We start from the raw sequence: 25,071 nt of genomic DNA, 5'->3' as shown, positions 1-25,071 counted from the left end.
TTAACACTGTGAAGTATTCAATAAGTAGTTCTGTAACACCATGTTAGGAATTGGTTAATTTCTGATTCAGCGGGAAGAGTGTCACATACTGAGTCAATAGTATCATTTCCTGTTGCACCTGGTATTCCTTTGAAGTCACCTATTCAAGTTCTGACTAAGCCCAGCCCTGCTTATTTTCTGAGATCCGATCAGATCACAGCCCAAGGTGGTGTGGCTGCAAGCGTTATATAAACAAATCTTTGAGTGTCATAAGTAACAGTCTGAAATGTGTAAGTATTAATCACTCCAGGTTATAAAATATTTGCAGTTTGGAAGTATTTTTCACGATGCCAGTTGAAATCTGTGAAAAATTATACTTTACATTTTTTACCTTTTGTGACACTGACAAAATTAACCACAAATGTGAAAACTATCACATTTGTGTATATAGTACATTAAAATGACCTTACAGTAGTATGCTGTTTAGATAAATATATTCAGTGCCATAAATGCATAAAATACAGAAAAGTAAGAGAGGATCCTATCTTTTAATCACTTTGAAAAATGCAAAATAATTATCAAATGTATATTTATTTGAAATTCTTGAAAATTTCTTATACCTATATTTATTCTAGCTACTTTCAAATTTCCTCTTAATGTAATTTTTTTCAGTTATCGGCATTATTGGGTGTCTACCCCAGCTGCAGATTAACTTTGTCTAATATGCTCTTAAAGTTTTTACATTTGCAATTAATTTTAATTTGAAAATTGTAGCAGAAGCGCTCTCTCCTTCTTCCCATCTTTTTGTCCCCCTTCTCTCTCTCTCCTTATTATTTATTACTTGTTTTATTGGAGCACCTAGGAAACTTAGTCATGGACCAGGACCCCATTGTGCTAGGTTCTGTACAAACCCAGAACAAAAAGATTGTCCTTACCCCAGAGAGCTTACAGCTAGGTATAAACCAAGAGACAACAGACAGAAATGGACAGACAAGGTAGTACAAGGAAGCAATGAGATAATATTGGTCTTCATGATGGACAATGGTTCCAGCACACCAGTACCCTATCTGTTATCAAACTTTTTGTAGGCATCACCAGAAAGGAGAGTTTTAAGGAGGGCTTGGAAGGATAATGAGGTAGCTTTGCAGTTGTTTATGGGGACCTCCCCCCAAGCATGAGGCGCAGCATGGGGGAAAGGATGAAAGTGCTTGTTTGAAAACTTAACAAGTGGCCAATGAAGACTGGTGTCATGGGCCAATTGGAGGCAGGAGTCAATGGCTCGATAATGATTGAGAGATGGTAGGGAGGGTGAGGATAGGGCATGAAGGGCCTTGAAAGTGAAGACAAGTAGTTATGTTTGATACAATAGAAAAGGTAGAGCCAGTGGAGGGAGTCAAAGAAAGGGGTGACATGGTCAAAGTAACAGGCTAGGAAAATGATCTTAGCAGCAGCATTTGGGATGGATATGAGCTGGGCAAGATTGTATTTGTCAAGGCCAGAGAGAAGGATGTTGAGATGTGAGCCATTGCTGGAAATGGCCCAACTTGATTATCATACATACTGTAAGGAGAGTGATCACTTTAGATAAGCTATTACCAGCAGGAGAGTGGGGTGTGGGGAGAGAAAACCTTTTGTAGTGGTAAACACCCATTTTTTCATGCTTTGTTTGTATAAAAAGATCTTCTATACTTTCCACAGTATGCATCCGACGAAGTGAGCTGTAGCTCACGAAAGCTTATGCTCAAATAAATTGGTTAGTCTCTAAGGTGCCACAAGTACTCCTTTTCTTTTTGCGAATACAGACTAACACGGCTATTACTCTGAAACCTGGCAAAATAGAAGGCTATTCTTAAAAGTTAAAGGGAACTTTTGTTTAAAAAAGAAACCCACATTAGTTCTATGCTCCAATGGCACCGCCATAATTTAACGTGTCAACATGTTCATCCCCTTTAAGGACTTAGTTCAGCCTACTTAGTCACACACTCCTGACTGATGTGCAGGGCTAATTAAGGCAACCCAGGACCCTAGGCACAACCCCATGTTAGAACACAGTCCAGCCTTCTGTTGCTCCTCTTGACCTTGCCCCCTCACCGTGAACATGCCTCCCACACATTGCGGGGGTGAAGAGGTTATTGCCAGGCAGAATTTACCCCCTAAAAATTAAGTGCCCATGTGGCTGCCTATGTGGCTTACCCCTAATGGTGGCTCTACTCACTCTCCACCGCCAATCCTCTCCCCCATGCAGATCTAGAAGAGAGGTGGGGTGGGACCTGTGCATGGAGCAGTTTGGTCCAACTATATCTGTTAAACTGTTGAGGATTCTCCCAAGGGAAAGGGTAGAAGTCCTTGCTCTTGTAGGATTGAAAATCTGACTGGGGCAAAGTACTAGAAATGTTCTGTAAGAACAACCCAACCCTGTCTGGGGACTTGGATAGATGACAAAGCCCTTTTCCCAGCTCTCTAATTCAGAGATCTTTTTATAGCTCTTTGTTATTACGTCAAACAGTGTTTCCAGTGTTTACTCTGCTGGATTTCTTTGTGTTCCCGATAGTCAAACAAAATTTTATGAAATGTTAAGCAAGTTTTTTTAGATGCAATTGAAAAACATGTACCTCTTTCTGTCACAGTTGCTTTGCCTACAGCATCAAATCTGCAATTGTATGATGTGTCACAGAGCAGCATGAGAGCAAAGTGGAATGGAGTAGCGGGTGCCACTGGTTATATGATCCTATATGCTCCCCTCACAGAGGGACTGGCAGCAGATGAAAAGGAGGTGATGTATTTAGCTTTCATTTGGATTCTAGCTATTCAAAAACATAACATTTAAAGAACAAAATGTCAGATGGTCCTTAGCTTCAAATCTTGTCTATTTCCTAGCTTTTAAAGTACCATACATGTTACTGACTTTCTATGCAAACTGCATGCCAAGTAGTTATTTTTAATTTTCAGTACTTTCAAATTTGTCCTCATTAGAACAGAAGAAATGCCACAAGTTATAGCTGAGATAAAGGGAGTCTCTTGGACTCATGAGGCAATATTGTATCATAGCATGAAGGCAAAAACGCAAACACAGAAAAAAAGAAAGCAAAACACAAATGACTTGATCTTTCTGAAAAATGGATTTAGAAGATCATGAAGTTTTAGTCTTTTTGTTTACAGTTGGACTTTTAAAAAAGTAAATCAACTTAAATTAGTAAATTTGACATTTCTACGTTTTGTTTTCATTCTAACTTTTATGTTTAATAAATGTCTAAGGTTTTTTGTTTTGTTTTTGAAGTTAGCTTTAGAAAGAATAAAACCATTAATTTTAAATGTGAATAACTCTGAGTAGAACAAGAATGACAGAGTAAGGTACAGTTCTCGAGTAGATAAAATGATAGGCAGAATATTATGCTGTCACTAGAAATATCACTGGATTTTTGGAAACCGCTAATATAGTGTTAGTGCAGTCTTAGGGCTAAGATTTAAAATTGTTTTATGCTCCATTGACTGTATACGAAATTAAGAGTATTTTATATAAGGACTCACTGACAGCAGGCAAATGCATGCAACATTCTGGAAAGGGTGTAGGAAGCCACTGAGAGCTCGAATAGACTTGTGTTCTTTGCAGAATGAGTAGCTATGATCAGGTAGCCCTCTGAAAATAGGGCCTCATTGAAATCTAGCTGACGTCAGCAAAACTGAGCCTCACCCTGTCGAAAGATCTTTCAATCAATAAATCAGCCCTGTTAATGCGGCACCTACTGAAGGAGCTCAAGGGGAAAATGGTACACACCTGAAATAGAAAAAGCAAAACCAAGCCTCAGCCTGTAGACAGACTTCTGATTAATGAGGCAGAGTCATTTCCCCTCATTGCAATATTCTCACTTCAGCAGTCATTTGGAGGCCATTAGTTTCCACTGAGCTGGTATAAAGATTCAACAGTCTCTTAGGCAGAGATGCATATTGAAGAGAGGTTGAGGGCCGTTTGTTCTGCTGCAACAGAGGGCTATTGTGTTGTTGCTTGTGTGGCTGGTCACCTTTATATCCTCTCCACCTTCATGTTAGGCATTTCCTTGGGGTGTTGCCTTTTAGACAATTTTAGGTATTTCATTGCTCTATGCAATAACAAAACTGTTCACTGGCCCAAGTTCTGTGTTCAGGTACAGCTGATCAATTTCTTTGAGTCAACACAGAGCAAGATTTGGCTCTACCAATTTCCTGTTTAACTACAGTGCTCAGAAGCCCCTGTTGAGCAAAGCACTTGAGCACATGCCTAACTTTAAGCACATGAATAGTGCCATTGACTCTCAAAGGATTAATTGTGTGCCGAAAGTTAAGTGCTCTGCTGAATTGGAGCCTAAATGGGCATATTGTAGCCCTTTACTTTTATTCAGTTTTATGGCATTTACCAGCTCTATAAAAATATGCTCTGTCCCTATTGAATATACTTTTCTCCTATACAAAAATGCTCCTGGCTTGTTTTTCTCCACTCATGAGCTAGTTTAGAAATAATGTGTCTATTATTCATATTACCTTTAGATGAAAATTGGAGAGGCCTTGACAGATATCGAACTGGATGGATTATTGCCTAACACAGAATATACAGTCACAGTTTATGCGATGTTTGGAGAAGAAGCTAGTGACCCCCTGACAGGACAAGAAACAACATGTAGGTCAGACACATCTGTATTCACTATACAGCAGTAATAAAACTCCAGGAGGTCTTTGTATGTATGAAAATAGATCTCTGATTTAAAAATCTGTATAGAGGAGTAACTGAGAGGAGATCATACTGTGCATTATGGTTTGGATAAGTTCAGTTTCCTGCTGCTGCTATTTAATTTAGACAGAGTACTGTACATTACAGGACCAGGTACAGTATATAATTCTCCACAAAAGAGCATGTTTTCCATAGACCAGATTCTAATACCTTTACTTATTTGGGTAGTGCCTTGTGCTGCTGATAGCCCTATTGATTTCAGTGGAACTAATTGCACAGGAAGGTACTACTCAGCATGAGTGAGGGTGGCAGAATCTGGCCATATATTATTATTATTTTATTTTATTACCTAGGACTACCTTGTGGTTTTGTGGCGCTGCCCTGCCTTTTCCCTCCCTTTTTTCTCTCTCCCTTTTTAGCATCTTGGTCCAGGAATGAGTAGCACCAGCTCTTCCTAGCTCACAAGCACTACTGTTGAGAGCAGTCTTTGTGCAGTTGCACAAGTGGGAAGGGAAGTGTCTTGCTTTCCCCTTGGGAAGGGTTGCCCTCAATCTGACACATGATACCAGATTCTGACCGGCCACCTTTTAAAATGAAAACTAATGATCTGATTAGACTTCGTTTGCTGTGAGGACATTATTAGTATCAGCTATTTACTTTTCTTCTTCAATTAATATATTTAGTTATTATTTACGTATTACCGTCAGGGCACATAGCTCTTCACAGACAACTGTACAATCTAGAACAGGTAGCTAACACAGCAAATTAAGACATCAGATGGTTGGGGATGTAAGGGAATAATGCAGTGAGAAGATGGAGAAGGCAGGGAAGCCCTCTTATAAGAGAGTAAAGTTCACTTGGATCATAACAGAGGACTGCAAACCAAAGAGATCCAGAATTAATAATACTTGAGGCACCAGGAAGGGACCTGTGAGAGGCCGGGTGGCTGTTCTTGGACCATTGTTGTTTCTCCTTGGTAGGTGGGAGATTGGTTGATGTAATTAAAAAGAGCACATGTGCCCCCAGGTAACTTCCTGTAGGTCCTTCTGTTTTTTCTGTTTACAACAGATCACATTTATAACAGTTTGTTGAAATGGGGGCTTCAGGGTGCATGGTCCCATTCTGTTTTCTGATCCTATCACTTACTTTTTCCTTTCAGCCACAGGTATTGCTAGCTCTCAGTACTAGCACCAGGGTGGTCTTTGGCCAGTGCTGGTATTTAGTTGCTAATTAAGGGTCAGAACCTGCCAAAGTTCAATGGGGGGATGAGGGCGCCCCATCACCAAGAACAGCATCTTCCAGCTGAACGCTGCTATATCTAGGAGAGAGGGAGAGAAGGCAACAGAAGCACTAGTGCGGGACAGAACCCCCTTTGGAAAAAGGAGCAGGAGGAGCCTCCTGCAGAACTAAGAGTTGGAGAGCACCTTCATTTATGATAGGTAGCATGTTTTTAGTAGGCAGTAAGTGCCAGGCAGTCCAGGTTCTGTTCTCTCCTTGCTTTACTGGATCTGCATAGATCTGTATGCCTGCTCCCTGCACAGCTTCTACCCATGGGACAGAATGGAACCCAGAAACGGGTAATAGTACCTGCACCCTCCCCCACAGGGAGGGGAAACCAGGAAGCAGACTGTGACTGTATATGCAGCATAGTCCCCTCTTCCACCCCTTTACACCAGCCAACCAGTATATAGCGGGAAGAGGGCCTTAACTGCTTGGAGAATACTCCATCCATATGTAATCTTGCCTACAGAGGAATCTCATATGTAATCAGGGACAAATGTAATAAGTGTTGAACAGCTAGCAGCTCTATCGATCTTGTCAGTTCCCTCTGCCCAAGAACTGGAGAAATCTCTGGTCAGATGTTCCATTAGACTTATGGAAGGCTAACTTTCACCTAACTTTCTCATATGCTGAAGAGAAACCATCCTGAATTCACTTAACTTCTTATCTTAGAAACCTTTTTTCCTTTGCTAAGGTCTTTAAAAAACAAACTGGTTTTTGTCAGTCCTGAAACTTCCACAATAAGTTAAGCATTCTGTGAACATATACAGTGTGCATTTACCCTTCTGCTGAACTTGGATTAGGAAAATATGAAGGTAACGTAATGGATTTGTGAATGAAGTTTGGTGTTAACTAAAGCTGAACTAATAATGGAAATGTTTTCACTAATATTCATTTGAATTTACCATGTTTGCCATCCTTTTGTTTTCACTTTCTGCGAATATTTGACTGTTTGAGCATCACTAGCATAAAAAGATGTGAAAAATGAATTTTGAGGTCAAATATTCTCCATATATGAATTGTTACGGTGTATTTGCATTTAACACTTGCAATTCCCTTAGTGGTTAGCTATAAACATCACCCAGCATTGTCTGTTTCTTGATTTAGATGACTTTTGAGACTACCATATAATCATTTAAAAGATGCCATTTCCACTAACAAACACATGGAGCACAGATACAGTTAACACAAATCAATTTACAAATCCAAATGCACAGGTGAGGAAAATGTTGTACGGTATAAATCCAACTCTGCTATCCAGCAGCAAGCAGGATCCCCACTTCCATTTCTTTCAATTTCAATATTCAACAGTGATGATGGCACTTATACTTGCCAATGCTTTAGCCTCTGATTCAGCAAAGCAGTTAACCACCTACTTAATTTTAACCACAAATGCAGTCCCATTGAAATCAATGGCACTACACAGCTATTAAATTTCAAGATGTGCTGAAGTACTTTGCTGACTAGTGGTCTAAACTGAAAAGGGTATAGAAACAAAACTGTCAGTCATATTGCTTAATATTATCACTTTTAAAACAGTGTTTCATGTTCACTGTCAAGAGAGAATGTGCTTTGTGGATGAAATAAAAGACAGAACTATTTTCATGACTGTAACTATTTATTTTTCAAGTGCCTTTAAGTCCACCCAGGAACTTGAGATTTTCAGACATCGGACACAGCACTTCCAGGATAACATGGGATCCTGCTTCCGAAAAAGTAAATGGTTATCGTATTATGTATGTTAAAACTGATGGGACAGAAACCAATGAGGTAAGCAGTTAATAATATACCATATTCTTATTTTTAAGTGTAATTTCTGTAAACAAATCAGATCTTTCAAGCTGTAACAAAAGATTTACTTATAATTTTCAAACTCTGTGCCTGGAACATTATGCTTAATACAGGGCATGTATTCAGAGTGCATCAGATCCCATGTGGGATCTGATCCTGCAAAACCTTACTTGCATGAGCACTCCTTCCTTATGCGCATAGTAAAGTGAATGGAACTATTCAGGTAAGTAAGTGTTTGTAGGATCTGACCTTTGACCTAAGTCAGTGGTTCTCAAACTTTTGTACTGGTGACCCCTTTCACACAGCTAGCCTCTGAGTGCGACCCCCTCACCCCTTATAAATTTAAAACACTTTTTTATATTTAATGCTATTATAAATGCTGGAGGCAAAACGGGGTTTGGGGTGGAGGCTGACAGCTCGCGAACCCCCACGTAATAACCTCACAACCCCCTGAGGGGTCTCAACCCCCAGTTTGAGAACCCCTGACCTAAGTGGACAGTATCCAAATACCTACTGTGGATCAGACCAGATAATGAAGCTCCCAGACTTCTGTGGGCTCTGAGGTTAAGCTCATTTTTAAAAGAAATTTACCCAAAAACTTGGCTGCCTGGGATTTTACTACATTTTGTTAATTTTATTGCTATAGTTACATATAAGAGGAAAAACTGACTTCCAACAGAAGTAGGATTTGGCTCAGAATAGGTATGAGTGTTTTCTTTAGGCAGGATATCACTTGACTTTAACAACCTATTTCAGACTTGGACTCTCAGGGTATGTCTACACTACAGTCAGATACCCTTGGGCTGGCCCATGCCAGCTGACTCAGGTTCATGGGGAGTGGGCTGCAGGGCTGTTTAACTGCAGTGTAGACTTCTGGGCCCAGCCTGGAGCCCGGGCTTTAGGACCCTGTAAGGTGAGCCTGAATCAGCAGACCCAGGGGCAGCCATGGGTTTTTAATCGCAGTGTAGACATTCCCTTAGTTATAATACTTAGTTTATCAATTGATCTGCATTGTAACTAGAAGAACTTTCCTTATAGCTTTCACCAGCCTATGCACCATTAGCAGCCTCTCTAAATGGAATGAAACATCATAATACAAAAATCAGACGAAATATATGAAAAACGTTTAAATAAATAGTTGCAGTAAATGGAGCCAATCATATAAACAGACCATATCCTGTACAAATAAAATATGATATAAAAGCCTCTGACATTAGCCTGTGGCTATGACTATTTAGAGTTATCAGTTCTTTCTTACAAATGGGATAAATAGCCATATTAAACTGAGACAGGTTACCCCCAAGTTTGGAAGACAATGTACCTCATGGGTGGCAAAGCTATAAGTAGTTTTTCCATGTCTTTTAACATTTGTCAATAAATTAAGCTTCACTTAATCCCATTCTGTCGTTTATTTATAATCTGGGCATCTCTGAGGTTTTTAATGTCTGTCTAAACCATCACCATGGTATGTGAACATCTCAGATACATAGTAATATAATATGCATACTTTATATGGTGAGAGCATGATATGTAATGTGTTGGTGATATATATTCTTCAGTTTTCTTGCTCATAAAATAGGTCGCATATTTTTTCCAGTTTGCTTTGGTTTTGTGTCTTGTTCTTTGTGCCCTGATCTGACTTGACATTGAATGCCCTGATATACAGCTAGCTTATGCAGCTTTCTGAGGTTTATGCCTCCTTTAATGTCACATTAAATGTACTCTGGCTGAAGACCAAAGAAAACTGTCATCATTTTTGATTAGAGGGAGAAGGGGTGTGTCTGTGAGGTAATATCTTTTATAGGACCAACATCTGTTGGTGAAAGAGACAAGCTTTCACTAACAGAAATTGGTCCCATAAAAGATATTATCTCACCTACCTTTTAACTTTAATATCCTGGGACCAACATGGCTACAACAACCCTGCGAACATCTTTTTATGACAAATATTAAACATAAAATACTCATATGTCAGAAATGTCTTTATACTTGTGGCTTCTCTAATTCTCCCTTCCTCCAGTTTGCTACAATCTAGACTATCTAATTTTAATAGGTTTTGATGACCTGGATTTTACCTTCATTCATAATGTAAATGTTGCATATAATTATATAATTTGTGACTCTTTTCATAATTGCATGGCATTCTCTGTCCATATCCATTACTAGCCAGCCGAGTTGCAGGCACTGATAACGTAAAGGGGTTTTGTTTCCTGTATTCCTAGCACATGACAGTATCTATTACAAATTATTAATTCTGCAGGTGGAAGCTGATCGCGTTTCAACATACACCCTGAAAAGGCTGACATCCCTTACAGAATATACTGTTGCCATTTTTTCCCTCTATGATGAAGGACAGTCTGAGCCGCTGACTGGCAGCTTTACTACAAGTAAGTCTAACTGCATATTTGAAGGCTTTCCAAGAACACCTTTGATATTCACTTACTTTTATGGAAAGCAAGACCAGTAACTGTGACAGTTTCCAACCGTGATTACAAAATATCGGGGTGTTTTTGCTTTTTTATTCATTTTGGGAGCACTATACCACTAAAATGTAGCAAATAGCATCTCCACTGTCAGATTACTCGGTGTTTATAAAAAGTAAAAATTTAAGGACTGGAAGGCTTAGTAAATCTAAAATTACTGAGCTAAACTTTTTTTTGCTCTTTTAGACCATGTAAATTTCTTTGCAGAATCTGCAATGTAGTACCCGTTTTGCAATCTCTCATCTAGCAGTGTAAAGTAGTTGGAAGTTTGCACTCATTCCCTGGAAATGAGCATCTGCATTCTTCTCTCATGAGAAACTTTTTAGTCCTTCAGCTTTATTATGTCCTGACTATGGGACCAAAGCTGCAATCCTTGCTTATGTGAGTAATCCATGACATCATTAAAATACTCATGTGACCAAGGATGTAAAGGTTGCAGGAGCAGCGATATTTTGTATCCTTTATTTCTAGTAAAGTAGTAAAATAATTTTTTGGCAGAGCTTGCCAGGTCATGCACTCACTTTTATGGCATTTCTCCATATGTCTTTTTGTAACATGATAACATTCGAATGCTACATCAGGTCAATTCCAAGATTTCGATGAATGTTCTAGGCATCAGTGGCCAGAACTCTATTGATTTTTGGGAAAATTAGAAAACAAAAAGGAGGGAAAAGAGGAGGCATAGTCAAGCCCTATCATCTGTTTAGCACAGCCACAGATTCAAGCACCTCTGCAATTGTCTGTAAATCAAATAACTGGTTGATGGCACCCATTACTGTCTAGCATAACAATACCCCTCACTCATCACTGCTCCTCCTCCCAATGGAGTTTAAAATGTTGACACCCTGAACTACTCATCTCCAAAGCAAAAAATAACTGAGGGACAGGGGAAATGGTGCCTGGCATGCACATGCAACCCCTCTGTGTGTGTGTGTGTGTGTGTGTGTGTGTGTGTGTAAGAATGGAAGACCCTGGCATAGGGAAAAGGGACAGATGAAGAGAAATGGGTGCACACACAGCCTTTGCCATGGCAGGTGGGTAAAATGGGGAGCCTAGGTATGCGGGGAAGTGGGAGGAATGAGGGGGCACACAGAACCTCTGATATGGGGAAGATTGGAGGAGATTGCAGGGAGTCCCTGACATTGAGGGGGATGGGAGGGTGGCACACAGTGAGTGTGTGAGGTGAAATGGAGGGATGTAAGGAGCTGCTGGTGTGTGTAATGAACTCGGCCTACACAAGTTACCCACCATGGGCGGTGGGTATAATAGGCCAGGGGAGGCTAAGCCTTCCCTGGCACAGCCACTGCTGCCCTGCCGCTGGATGCCCAGGCTGTGGTGGCCCTGCCTTCGCTCCACCTCTTCTCAACCCTGGTCTGCCCCTTCCCTGAGGTCCCCACCGCTGCCTGGTGAGTCCCTCCTCTCCTCCACTGCCCCCCTCTCTGGAGTTGCTCACCGTGTCCCTTCTTTCCTGCGAGACCCCCCCACCCCACCACGTCCCTCCTCACATCCCCACCCCTGTGGGGGAGCAGGGTGGAGGAGAGGAGGGACACGGCGGGCAGTGGGGGCCTGGCGGAGGAGGGGGGAGGAGAGAAGGGATATAGTGAACGGCAGTGGGAGGGCTGAGCGGGATGGGGCGGGGCCTGGTGCTGAGCGGGGGTGGAGTGTGGGCAGGGCCACGGGAAGAAGAGGCGGGATAGGGAGCTAGCCTCCCCCAGGGAAGCTTCACCTGCTGGCCATGCTGCCAAATAGCGACACCCTTGTTAAAAATAAGATAAAGGGCCTGATCCAGTGAGGTGCTGAGCAGTTTTGGAGGGGTGCTGAATGCCTTCCATTCCTGTGCATTCATAACATGAAGGTGTTTCCATTTGCCCACAGGAAGTATGGATGTAATGAATTGCAAAAGTATATAACCACATTTTATATTTCCAAAGAACATACATACCTCATGTAATAAGCTCTCATTTGTTTTACGAGTCAAGCCTCAAATCTCAGAAGGAGGTTTAGAACCAGACTGACATTTATTAATCTATCCAGGATTTGCATTTATGACTTAAGATGTAGAAGGATTTTACTCTTCCATCGATTTGTCTGCTCTCTCCACATCCTGTGATGCAGAAATGTTGCCCCTAAACTGTAGTACTATCAGGAATCAAGTTACAGGGCTAGAAAATCCAATGTTGCTGGCACTGTTAACTAAGAGATGTCTACACAGCAAGAAAAAAAAAGATTTACAGCAGAGAGCCTGAGTCAACTGACTCGGCTGGGGGGACTCACACTGCGGGGTGAAAAATAGCAGTGTACATATTCCCGCTTGGGCTGGGGCCTAGGCTCTGAGACCCTCACCGATCGCTGGGTTTCAGAGCTCAGGTTCCTGCCTGAGCCTGCACGTCGACATGGTTATTTTTGGCCCTCCAGCGCCAGCCTACGTCTGGCAATCCAAGCTCTGAGACTCATTGCTGTGGGGATTTTTATTTATTTATTTATTTTATTTATTTTTGCTGTGTAGATGTCACTTAAGTACAGTTTTTCTGAGCAAAGTATTGTTTTCACAAAACAATAATACCAATAACATTTCCTTTCTCCTACCCTTTGCCTCCCTGCCTATTTAGACTGTGAGCCATTTCGGGGAAGGAACTGTGTTGTGTTTGTATGATACTTAGCACAGTGGCATCTTGATCTTGGTTGAGGCTTCGAGACACTATCGTAATATAATTAATAACAGGGTGATAATAATGTTGCTCACTCGATGGCTAAGTAAGTATATCAGGGTGAAAATACCGAGCCTCCTTGAGAATCACCAAGTGTGAGTATAACCAGAGGTACCTTTGATAGCTATCCCCTATGTTCTATTTTGTGTAGGTAGCTATAGCTAAAAAAGTCACAGAACGTTATAGAGTTTAAGGCCAGAAGGATCCAGCAGATCATCTAGTCTGATCTCCTATATATCATAGGCCACCCCAGCACCCAGCACCTGCACACCAAACCCAACAACTGAAATGAGACCAAAGTATTACAGCCCACAAAGGGCTTGTTGAACATCACCATTTTGTGTAGTTTTAAGATTTTTACAAATTTTAACTTCTTCTTCTTCTTCTTCTTTCTTTTGCATAACATTGTTCTGCAGAAAAAGTTCCAGCCCCACAGTATGTGGAAATAGATGAAGTATCAACAGATAGTTTTAGAGTCAATTGGAAGCCCATCTCCTCTGATATTGCTCGCTACAGATTGGCATGGACCCCACTGAATGGGGGTGCATCTGAAGAGGTGAGTTTTCTTGACTCTCGTAGGCCCTGGTATGGATGCTACACAAATAGAAGAAGAAATACATTCCACTTTGAGAGGCTCAGTGCTGTAGAAAATATATTGCCAGCTAAGCAAAGCAAAATCCCAGTAATCTGATGCATGGCAGTTTGACTTATTCAGAGGACAGCCTGGCTTACCCTGAAGCCCTCCAAAATTAAACTGAACCAATGTTTCAGCGTCTCTTTGTAGATAAACCCTGAGGGAAGAGAACTCATGGAAATTAGCTATCTAATCTCTAATGCGCCTGTTCCCATAGAACCTGCCTTCCATTTTCTGTTACTCCCAATTCTTGGAATGCTCAAATTCTTCCGCTTCCCAGTGAAAAAGATGACGGTAAACAAGATGATCACTCCAGGGGCGGGTGGGTGATGTGCCCAGCAAAGGGATGAGCATATGTTCTAGATTTGTTTAATCAATTGGAAACAGTAAAACTTCCTATAAAACCATAGATTCAAAACATTTGACAAAGTTTACACACAATTAATAAATTACAGTGGTATCCTGTGTTTGTGTTTCTCCTCTTTCCCCTTTCTCTCTCTGTGCTCTACTTTTCACTCTAGATCATCATCATGCATCTCTTTCTCTATAGCTGTGCTTGTCCTCAGGCAACATTTTTAAATGATTGTTTCATCCTTTTAAAAGGTTTTGTTTTGTGTTGTTCTCTAGTTCAAGATTTTTTTCTTTATTTATCCTTTCTGCTCATATTTTTAACCTTTGCTTGTCTACCTTTCATCTCTCTTTGTCCCATTCTCTCTCCACCCCTTTTTCTCTATTCACTGTTTGCCCAGTCTCTCACCGCTTACTCTTTTCTCATTCATCCTGTGCCCACATTTTTCTACTCAGTGATATGATCCTCTACTGTCCCACCCCACCTCGGTTCCTCTCCTCTTTCTGCTAGTGATTCCACTGTGGAAGGGGAGAGCATCTCTCTATGCACAATGCCATCTGCGGGGGTAGAGGAAGCACTGCCAGATTTGGGTTTTTGGCGGTATTTCTTCCTCCTCTGTAGCAGAGAAGAAGCCGTGTGAGTAGGACTCAATCCTACTAGTGCAGTGAAGCTGGAGCTTTTCTGGAAAATAGCCTTGCCCTATTTCTGTCTTCCCGCACCTGGACGGAGATGCTCGTGTGCATGATGAGATGAATTTCAAGGGTAAGCAAGCAAAAGGAGGAATTTGTAAGTGAGCTAGTTGATAGGTCTGTCACGCACTGGAGTTCCCCTGCTCATGAGATGGGTTAGGGTTCCCCTTTTCCTGGACTTACTTTTTACTACGTTTATTTCAAGTACCTACCCTGAAAATGTGGTTACCAATGAGTCTCTTTGACTGGTGTGTATTTTGGATTGGAGCTTATTATTGTCCTTGTGGTGTTTTTTTAAATCACTTTGTGTTTGTCTATATTTATAAAATTATCATGAAATGTCTGCTGATATGGGGTCCCTCTCTTATCAGGGAGAATGGTTCATTCATTGGAAAATGCTGCAGAGTGCCAATATTTTTACATTTTAAAAGATAAAATATACCCTGGCTCCTTCATTGTTCTCCTCAGTTGACCTTTGTAATGTGGTCAGGCTAAGGATAGCACAATACCTCCAGGCTGCTGCCTCTTTAAACTTCTTTCCCAGCTGCCTTATCAGCCATGCGGTAATACAACATACTCACCATCGCTCCCAAGAGCGGTTGCCATTTAACTGGGTAGAGTTAGGGAGCCAAATTCAGAGAGTGATGCGAAAGGGTTTGTAAGTGAGGCCTACTTACACCAACTCTGCCAATGTGTAGCAGAGTCTAGGCTGGTGTAACTTACCCAAAGAGCTGGAATAAGATTTTAAAATGTGCATGATCAAGGATAGCTCTTTGTGTATGTTAGCATAGGGGGTGCACATTATTATACCCTCAAGTTGGTTGATTTGCTTGTTACACTCCTCTCTTATGGTCCTTTGGCTTGTTAGTTGCACCAGCATAGACTGCCTGAAGTTCTTTTAGGCTCAATGGTCCAGAGTGGGTGCAGGTGCGTGTGGGTGTGGGTATGCAGGTGGTGTAAATTACACATTGGTAAGTGATGTGAGTCATATGTAAGTTAGCAAGTCCTGGTGAGTCTTGGGTGTCTAAGATGGTTTGACATGCATTATGGGTGGGTGGGGGAAGCTGGAAGAAGGTGTTAGTTATTCCAGCTTAGATTCCATGTAGACTCACTCAGACTTGCATCTGAATTTTGCCTAAAAATATCTATGCCAAAAAGTGTTTTGTGCAGGGTGCCAGTTCAAAGTTCTGTACCTTCAGAAGACCAGACCCGCTCCTCGCTGAATTGGGAAAAGTCTCTGTATCTGCAGAGCCCAGGAGTCTGTAATGCTTTCGTGGGCCATAAGCCACCACAGGAAATTTTTCCTGGATTTGCGCCTCTTTGTTTATTAAGAAACATTCACACTGCAGCATGTCTTTATGCACAGAATAAAGATATTGTGCTACTTATACTGACTGAGTGCTTCAAAGCCACTGTATACTGAACAAATAGCTTCCCACTTTGCTTGGTTCTCATTACTGGGGTGGTTTTGTTTCCCTTCAGATGATAAGATGAGTGTCCATCCCTAAAAGCCTGCCAGTGTTGCCTCAGGGAGTCATATCAATATTTGCAGTGTGGCCTAAACGCACTGTCCCAAACCCACCTGCCAACCCAGTTCACCAGGACCACTCCTCACTTCCCCTCATCCTGGGGTCAGTCTTGCACAGCCCTCTCCATCTCTGAGTCCCCCTGTATCCACTGTTAGCCACTGAACTGCCCAATTCCATTTTTAAACATGAAGAAACAGGGAAATCCTCACACAAAAACTTTATCATACAGTTAATGTTGCTCAAATGCATTTCCTGCCAATGCAATCACTAAAAATAAAGGAGATCACCATGTAAGACAAGCCATGCTTTCCCAACCACACATCGTCATATCCACACAAGTGCCCATAGTCTTTAGCTCAGCAACAAAAACTACCTTTCAGTTCCCTCCTACAAAACACTCAATTTCCCAAATTCACATTCAAATACAGAATCTGAACTCTGACCTTATAATTTCTTAGATTGTAATAACACATTCTTGGTTTTTCAACTACAGGTATATGTATTGGTAAATTACCTTAATTTTGCAGAGGTTAGAGCTAAAGTTTTGTGATTAAGTGAAACATTGAGGAAATGGATGTGTGTTTCGTAGGTACTTGTACTTTGGGGTCGAAAGGGTCCAAAGCTGCTGAGTTGACTAATGTGTTTTGGTATCATGATGTTTGAGTTAGGCCTCTGGGGATCAGTTCCTTGAGTTTTAGTGATTGCTTTCAAATTAAACAAACTTGATTAGCCTTAACTGTAAGCTAACATTATTTGTGTGGGACATAGTATAGGGTTACATGGCAGAGCAATAAAACTGGCAATAGATTAACTCTAATCTCGATCTATGAACTGAACAAATTATTAGTGAGTAGTTTGGTATATCTGACTGTATATTTTAGGTGCTGAAAACTGTGTTTCCTATAATTCAATAAAGTTTTTATAAAGTTAATCAAATACAACAGTAAAAAGTGGGGAATGGTCTCTCTAGATATTGCTCTGTTTTTTAGGTTGTCTTAGATGGAGACAAGGACACGCATGTTGTTGAGGGTTTGTTATCCGATACGGAATATGAAGTTTCTTTGCTGGCAGTTTACAGTGATGAAAGTGAAAGTGATGTTGTTGCTGTTCTTGGAACTACACGTAAGACAAAAACTAATGGTTGTATTGTTTTAAAGAGCTTTATATACTTTAAAGTATAATGTATGAAGCTTATGTTTAAAATGTAGCCTGTCCCTTGCTTCTAATACTGATTTATCATCAAGGCTTTGGAGACATATTTTGTGCTTTTATTTAATATTGTGTAGTAGAAGGCATCCAGCCTGGAAAGGTTTGGCTGCCCTCCCAGCTTAAATAGCATTAGACTGTCTCTGGTTACACATCTTTGGCTCACAGATTATTTAACATGCTTTGGTCCTAGGCGTCAATATTTAGTCTGGGGGAAGGATATTTAATTAAAAGCTATATTAGATTTAGTTCTGGAATGAAAATATTTTAATGTAAACACTTTTCAAAAATATTTGACATTTACTGTGTATCTTTCTCATCCACACATTTGTCATTTAATTGAAATCAGTGGAGTTGCACTGATTTTACACCAGCTGAGGATCTGGCCCTGTATGTTTACATCAGTGCCTGTGCAACTGTCACTGAAATCAGAAGAAGACGTAGATGGCTTATAGTGGACATTGTGGCCAGCGTTTCCAGCTTGGGTGTTTAAAGTCTCTACTTCATGTAGGCATTTAAGCACATCCCTATGCAGCAAAGAAGGACATGGTTAACTTTAAGCATGTGCTTAAAGTGCTTTGCTGAACTGAGATGAATTACTGAATCAAACCAGCACCTACACTAAATCCATATTTAGGTGTACTTTTCTGTATCTGAAAAAATTTCTACTACACTCCCTTTCTGAAATGTGAAAGATGCCCTGACAGTCTCCATCTGTCTGTCTGTCCATGTCTCCATCCATTTCTTTCTTTTCTTACCTGTCTGTCTCCATCCATCTTTTCCATATTTCTTTCCTTCAGTCTGTCTTTCTTTTACCCACCCATCTTTCAGAGTAACAGCCGTGTTAGTCTGTATTTGCAAAAAGAAAAGGAGTACTTGTGGCACCTTAGAGACTAACCAATTTATTTGAGCATAAGCTTTCGTGAGCTACAGCTCACTTCATCGGATGCATACTGTGGAAAGTGTAGAAGATCTTTTTATACACACAAAGCATGAAAAAATGGGTGTTTACCACTACAAAAGGTTTTCTCTCCCCCCACCCCACTCTCCTGCTGGTAATAGCTTATCTAAAGTGATCACTCTCCTTACAATGTGTATGATACTCAAGTTGGGCCATTTGTGCTGGAAATGGCCCAACTTGATTATCATACACATTGTAAGGAGAGTGATCACTTTAGATAAGCTATTACCAGCAGGAGAGTGGGGTGGGGGGAGGTATTTTTTCATGCTTTGTGTGTATAAAAAGATCTTCTACACTTTCCACAGTATGCATCCGATGAAGTGAGCTGTAGCTCACGAAAGCTTATGCTCAGATAAATTGGTTAGTCTCTAAGGTGCCACAAGTCCACCCATCTTTGTGTCTAATCAGTGCTTCCCTTTCTTAACCATCTGTAAAATGGGTTTATTCTGAAAGTTTAAAACTCGACTTCTGAGGCAATCTACAAGCTATTTTTAGCCCTGCAGATTCTCTAAATTATGATGCTCATCTTAACAAAGTCCCTTTTCTTTGCAGCAGACATCTCTGAACATGAAAAATAAATATTCATGGGCCTCTGTGCTTTGTTTCTAACAAATCAGTCGTCTGTAGTTTTAATGCGAGGATGTGGTTCTTTTGTGCTCAATAAAGCCCTTAGGAAAGAAGAGTAGAGGAGTTTGCACAACAATTTCTTTTCTTGAATATAAAATGAATTTATTAGTGGGCAAGATTATTTAATTTTTTGACCAACTGTATAAAAGTGTTAGCACTATGAATTACTACTGAAAACTAGCTTAGGATAGTCTTGCATTACACACAGTAAGGCATGAATTGGTGTGTATCCCTTTTGTCTATTAAGTAAGAAAATATAAAAAATCATCAGACAACATTCTTTAGAAGTTCACACACATTTTATTTTCTTTTTTGGGCAGTGACTTGGTTAAGTTGAAACTGTATTTTCAGTTGTAAACAGGAAAATTTATTTGATTCAAATCAAGGCATACATATATATTTAGTAAACTTTGGCTTGATCCTGTAACCCTTATTTAGGCAAGAAATCTATACCCATGCATGTAGCCCTTGCATCAGTACTGCTGCTGTTGTTATGTTTAGCTTTGTGTGGCTTGAAAGCTTGTCTGTCTCTCTAATGTCCTGGGACTGACATGGCTATGACCTGTGTATAGCAACAACAGTGTAATTTGTTGGCCTTGCTAGCAACCTTGTTAGTTGTCTCAGCAGACACATTAAATATAAGAATGGGCATGAAACCTGGCCTACCCTCCTAACACTTGAAGGGTGATTCTAGTGGTGGTTGGAAGCTGAAGCTAGACAAATTCAGATTAGAAATAAGGTGCCGATTTTTAACAGTGAGGGTAATTAACCATTGGAACAATTTAGCAAGGGGAGAAGTCTCTAAATCATTGTCTTTCTGGATGTCTTTCTGTTGTTTAAAGAGAAGTCATGGGCATAGGCGCTGGCTTCCTCCGGGCCCAGGGGTGTTCAACCCTCTGCTCCACCCAAGGTCCTGCCCCTTTCCCCCAAGACCCCACCCCATCCCACCTTTTCTTGCCCCTGCTCCTCCCCAGGCCCTGCCCCCACACCCGTCTCTGAAGTCCCCATCCCCACCCTGCCTCTTCCCACCGCGCCCCGCCTTTTCCCACTCCCCTTCCGCCTCTTTCCCACCTCTTCCCACAGATACACATATGACTCTTTTTTGCTTCTAATTTAACTAGGATGTACATAATGCCTTCCACTGTTTCATTCTCTTCAGAATATCATCTTATACATTGAATGTAGTGCTCTTGAAAGGTGCTAAATAGACTCATTTACTTAAAATGAAGTGGGTACATGAGGGTAAGTTGGCTCAGGGTCATAGTTCTAAAATAGAGGAAAATACTTCCATAGCTGGCATAAAAAGAGTACACAAATGGCTTCCAGATCTTTCTGAAATGTCACTGAATGAGTATTGTTTTTCAGTTGCAAGGACCACTACAGTATCTACCAGCACTGCCACTGCTAGTACAGCAACCTCCAGACCCACAACGGCAGGTAAGAGAAACGAACGGCAGTAAAATGTCCTCTGACGTGTTGTAGCCCCCCTACAAAACGCAGAATAAAAAAGACCTCATTGCTTTCTTGAATCAGACAATTTGCTTCTAAATATAGGTCTATAATAGTGATTTCTATAGCAAACTGAGCTTTTGTACAGGTTAAAAACCCCTAGAGAGCCACGGATAGGTGTCATATAAATGAATGAAACAATGGGGGACATTTATATAATATTAATTGCTCCTTAAGATCAGTATCCATTCATTTCTGGTAGCATTTTTGGGGCTCATTTCTGTTCCTATTGAAACCCCCATAATTGCTTCCATAGAAATGGGGGTGTGGCTGTTGTTGCTTGGTGACAATGAATATGAAATATTGTTGAGTGACACACTTCCAAAGACATGTTTTAAATCGGGTCTATGACCTCTTCTTTTGAATTTCTTTTATTTTTGTTTTGAGTTTTTCGAACAGGAATCCGGAACCTTGTTATAGATGATGAAACCACATCAAGCTTGAGAGTGACATGGGATGTTTCAGACCACAACATTCACCAGTTCAGAGTGACCTACCTCATTAGTAAAGGTGATCGTGCTGAGGAAGTGGTAAGACTGGTCTGCATGATTTTTTTTTTTTTTTGGTACGACTTAAACAAATGTTCAGAGATCCTATTAGTATTAACAAAGGGCCCGATCCTGCACCTACCCTACATCGAAGTCAATGGACAATCTGTGTATGGAATAGCTGCAGAATTGGACTCCAAGTCTCTAATCTTGCAATTGATGCAGTGCAGACAGACTGCTGTGTCTGTGCAGAACCCTGTTCAAGTTGCTCCGTGCAGGTGCAGCACTCGACCTGTGCATTGTCAAATATAGGATTAGGGCCTAACTGACTAAAAATTTTGGACTTTGGGTTAAACTTCTAGGTTAATTGATGCTTAACTGCTGTTCTTCTTTGTGCTATGGCAGGCCTCAACCTTTGTAACACAAGTATTTAAGAAAGTACTTTTCACGGCTGCACCTCTGTTCCCTTTCTTCTCTCTCTCAGTGCAGCCCCTCAGGTCTCAGGCCTTGTGCCGTCACCTCTTCTGCAATTTTGCAATTCCCCCACTCCTTGGCTGGGACCCTGTAGTAACTGTGTTTACCTAGCAGTCCTGAGTTCAGGTACCTGTGATTCTTCCCTTTGAGATCCTGTTGTCACACACTGACATATAGGCAGCGTAACCCAGTGGTTGGAGCAGGAGTTTGGCCTATGGTCAGAGGAGACTCAAAGGGGAGAATTGGGGGTATGGTCAGGAGGCAAGCCAATGGTCAGAGCCAGGAGCCAGAATTGAACCAAAGGGCAAAGCCCAGGTCATGGCCAAGAGAAAAGCCAGTGGTCAGAGCCAGGAGTAAGGAATCAGGAGTTCAAAGGTAGGCAGGGTCTAGTACTGGAGCAAGGGCTGGGCAGGAAGCAGGTCTGGTGCAGCTGTGAGTGTGGCGCAGCTGTGTGGGTGTGGGGGGTGCTGCAGCACCCCCAGGTTTTACATGGGGCTCTGCTCCTGGCCCCTCACGAAGGGTCCCAGCTGCTGGCCCTGCTCCCAGGGCTCCCCTCCCTGCCCTGCATGCAGGCTCCCGGCCCCATGCCCAGGGCTGCTGGCCCCAGCCTTGGCCTCCTTACCCCTGTCTGGGTGTACCCCCATAGGAGACACAGTCCTGTTCCCGACCCCTGGCTTTCGGCACGCCCACTATTAGAAGTGCTCCAGCGCCACTGACAGTGCTCTTGTTGCTACAGGATGTAAATGGTGATCTGTTGACCCTTCTGAGCAATCTGGGAGCACAGCACTTAGTGAGGGTTTATTGGGCCCAGCAGAGCTTATTGGGTTGCTAGGGATCCGAGCCCAGAGGCAGCTGAGTATCTGACACCTGTGACTAGTATAGTGCCAAAACAGCCTTCTGAAATGCAAAGTATTGTTTAGTTTGCAGGAGGGGCAAAGCTTATAGAGAAAGAGGATTTTTAAACAACAGACATGCATGTAGACTGTCTATCATACCTAAGGTCTGCCCATCCCCTTATGGTAACCTACAGACTTAACTTCTTCAGGTATCCACAGTGGGCGTCTGTGTCTCCGTCTGGTTCCCCTGAACAACTACCTCTCTCTCTTGAGAGAGTCCCTTTTTTAAACCGGCCAGAGTTCGTTTGATCTCCTGTGTTCCTGGGCCTTTGCCTGCCCTGGCATTGTCCCTTACCAACCCTCAAACATTTGCAGAAAAGTGGCTAAACTTGAGCCATTCTTTCTTTTCTGGCTTTGTTTTCCTCCAACAGTCCCCTATTAAACTAAACCAATATATCCATATAGTAAACATTTCAATAATAAGGTTGATCTACAGTATTCCTAAACTATTGCAGGAACTCCAGGTCTGTCACACTACTCATGGATTGGGATCATAGTAAGAATAACACTTTCCAATTTGGGTGCCTTAAGACAGATACATGTGAATCTCTTTCGGACATCTCAGTAAGAATGTCCTCATTTTAAGCTGTGCTTTACACCTGCTGTTGTCAACTCTAAGTCGTGCAATATTTGGTATTTTTCTTAAAGCCTCATTTCCTGGAGTCATGTGAATACAAGAGATTTTCATCTTTAATTTTTTAATAAAATGTAAGTTTCTAACCCTCGTGGTTGTGGGGAAAAGCTTGAAAGAGAGAACGCTAAAGGTTTAAAGACTAGAATACAAAAAGAGCCCCAAATTTATTATTTTTAAAATCTCATGATTTTTGAGCCAGTTTTGTAATATTTGGGGGCCTGACTAATGCTTTTTGAACACTTGGGTTTGTCAATAATGTATACCTGAGTTTCCTACTGAAGTCAAGAATTAAAATTTCGGCCTAATGGTATACATAAAATAGAGCAAAAAGTATCATTCAGGCTTATGTCTCCAAATTATTACTTCAGAATATAAAAGCATTCTTTCATGTACAAGCTTCCTTCACTCACATTCTGTAATCTGATGGAGTTCTCATTCATGCAGCTCACTCCTATTTATGTTAACAGGAAATGTTATTGGACGTACTGGATATTCTTTCATATTCCCTGCAGTCTGCTTTTTTTTTCATTTTTTCTGTTTTATTTTTCTTTGACGACTATATCAATACGAACGGCAAAAAAAGGAACTACTTGAATATATTTTCTACTGAGATATGAATCATGTTATTGTTTCTTTTCAGTTTCATCCATCTTTTATGAGGCTTTCGTAGAAAATTACTTTTTAGCTATCTCGCTGATGTCAAAACAGTAATCTTAAACTGAACCTTTTTTAATAGAGTGGTTTCTTTTTGGGGCAGTACAAAAAGCTTTATAGATCTACATAGAATATATGACACTATGGTACAAGGCAATAGCAAAAATATACAGCCTAATAGGCAATATTCTTCTGTTTCATCTGATATAGCCAGAGGTTTCTTAAATTTTCAAATCCCAGATTAATTTTTTTCAGGTCAGTGAAAGCTTAAACCAAGCCAATTAGATAATATAGATGTGTCTCTGTTTTTAATAGTCAATAATTGGTTGTTATTTTTAAAAAAATTAAAATAAAATTTTAGTAAAGTTGTTAAAACTCTAGCTATTAAAAAGATTTATGCTTTTTGAGCTGGATCACATGCCCATAAATGTAAATGGTAAAGCTGCAGGACCTGGCATTTTGGTTCCGATTCAGCAAAGCACTTAAGCAAGTGCTTTAGTCCCACTGAAGTTAAACTAAAACATGTGCTTAAGTGCTTCATGGAATAAGGAATAATCCCTAAATTACTCCTAGATGGGCCTTAGTTAACAGGTACAGTGTTGGGCAATCCCTTTCCGACCAAGAGTAAACAAAATATACAGATTTCCCCACCCTCTATAGTGAAACCACTCTTTGAATAGTAATCATGCAGTTAATATAACTGATCTAAGGAATATTTGAAAGTTGTATTGGCTCAGAGATTTAGTACAGAGTGATAGTTCATACATGCAGAGATAGCTGTCTATCATAGGCAGGTTCTCTTAGTACATTACTATCTTAGATATGTATAGCGAACAAGTCTGCTGATTATTTAGGGAGGGCGAATGTTGTCAAAATAGAGCATCACAAACATATTAAAAATGTAAACCAGCTCATAAGGAATAAATTGCTGTACAGAAGTGGGAAAGGTATATGACGGCTGAGATCATATGTGTTTATAAAAGGATTTAAGAAGCTAATAATCAACCTTGTCTGTTTCTGATGTTCTGACCATCCAGGTAATGGTACCTGGAAGACAAAACAATCTTCTTCTTCAGCCGCTGCTCTCAGATACCGTATACAAAGTTACTGTCACTCCCATCTATTCTGATGGGGAAGGAGTCAGTGTCTCAGCTCCTGGAAAAACCTGTAAGTACAAACATTTGGTTTTAGGCAGACAGAAAGGTCTGAGTAAGAGATGTTTTGTTTTGTTTTTTTCTCATACTATGCAAACATTTGAGTTCAGGTTAAAACATAGGTTCAAATTAAAAATGAAGAAATGTATGAATCAGGACTTTTATACAAATCCCACTGCACTGACTGATAAACATGTGACTGTTTTTAATCAAGTTTGGCTATGTCTTGTGCTGTGACACTGTCAGATATCAGAAACTCAGTGGGAGCAAGGCTGGTCAGTTTTTGATTAAATTCTAGATAAATTCATGGAGGATAGGTCCAT

General features: G+C 40.9%; 1 protein-coding gene across 1 annotated transcript in view; it reads left to right on the top strand.

Moving 5' to 3' along the window:
- COL14A1 (collagen type XIV alpha 1 chain) overlaps positions 1-25,071 on the top strand; it is a 176,873-nt gene that overhangs the window by 53,610 nt on the left and 98,192 nt on the right. Inside the window, exons 12-20 of the mRNA XM_074943899.1 lie at positions 2,607-2,752; positions 4,501-4,630; positions 7,593-7,732; positions 10,014-10,140; positions 13,361-13,500; positions 17,135-17,267; positions 20,305-20,376; positions 20,836-20,978; positions 24,632-24,761. Coding sequence (XP_074800000.1) covers positions 2,607-2,752; positions 4,501-4,630; positions 7,593-7,732; positions 10,014-10,140; positions 13,361-13,500; positions 17,135-17,267; positions 20,305-20,376; positions 20,836-20,978; positions 24,632-24,761 — 1,161 coding nt within the window. The remainder of the gene's footprint in view (positions 1-2,606; positions 2,753-4,500; positions 4,631-7,592; positions 7,733-10,013; positions 10,141-13,360; positions 13,501-17,134; positions 17,268-20,304; positions 20,377-20,835; positions 20,979-24,631; positions 24,762-25,071) is intronic.

This window comes from Natator depressus, chromosome 2, assembly GCF_965152275.1.
Source record: "Natator depressus isolate rNatDep1 chromosome 2, rNatDep2.hap1, whole genome shotgun sequence".
Taxonomy (NCBI): domain Eukaryota; kingdom Metazoa; phylum Chordata; order Testudines; family Cheloniidae; genus Natator; species Natator depressus.
The sequence above is the reverse complement of the archived record's forward strand: the minus strand, read 5'-3'. Positions and strand labels throughout refer to the sequence as shown.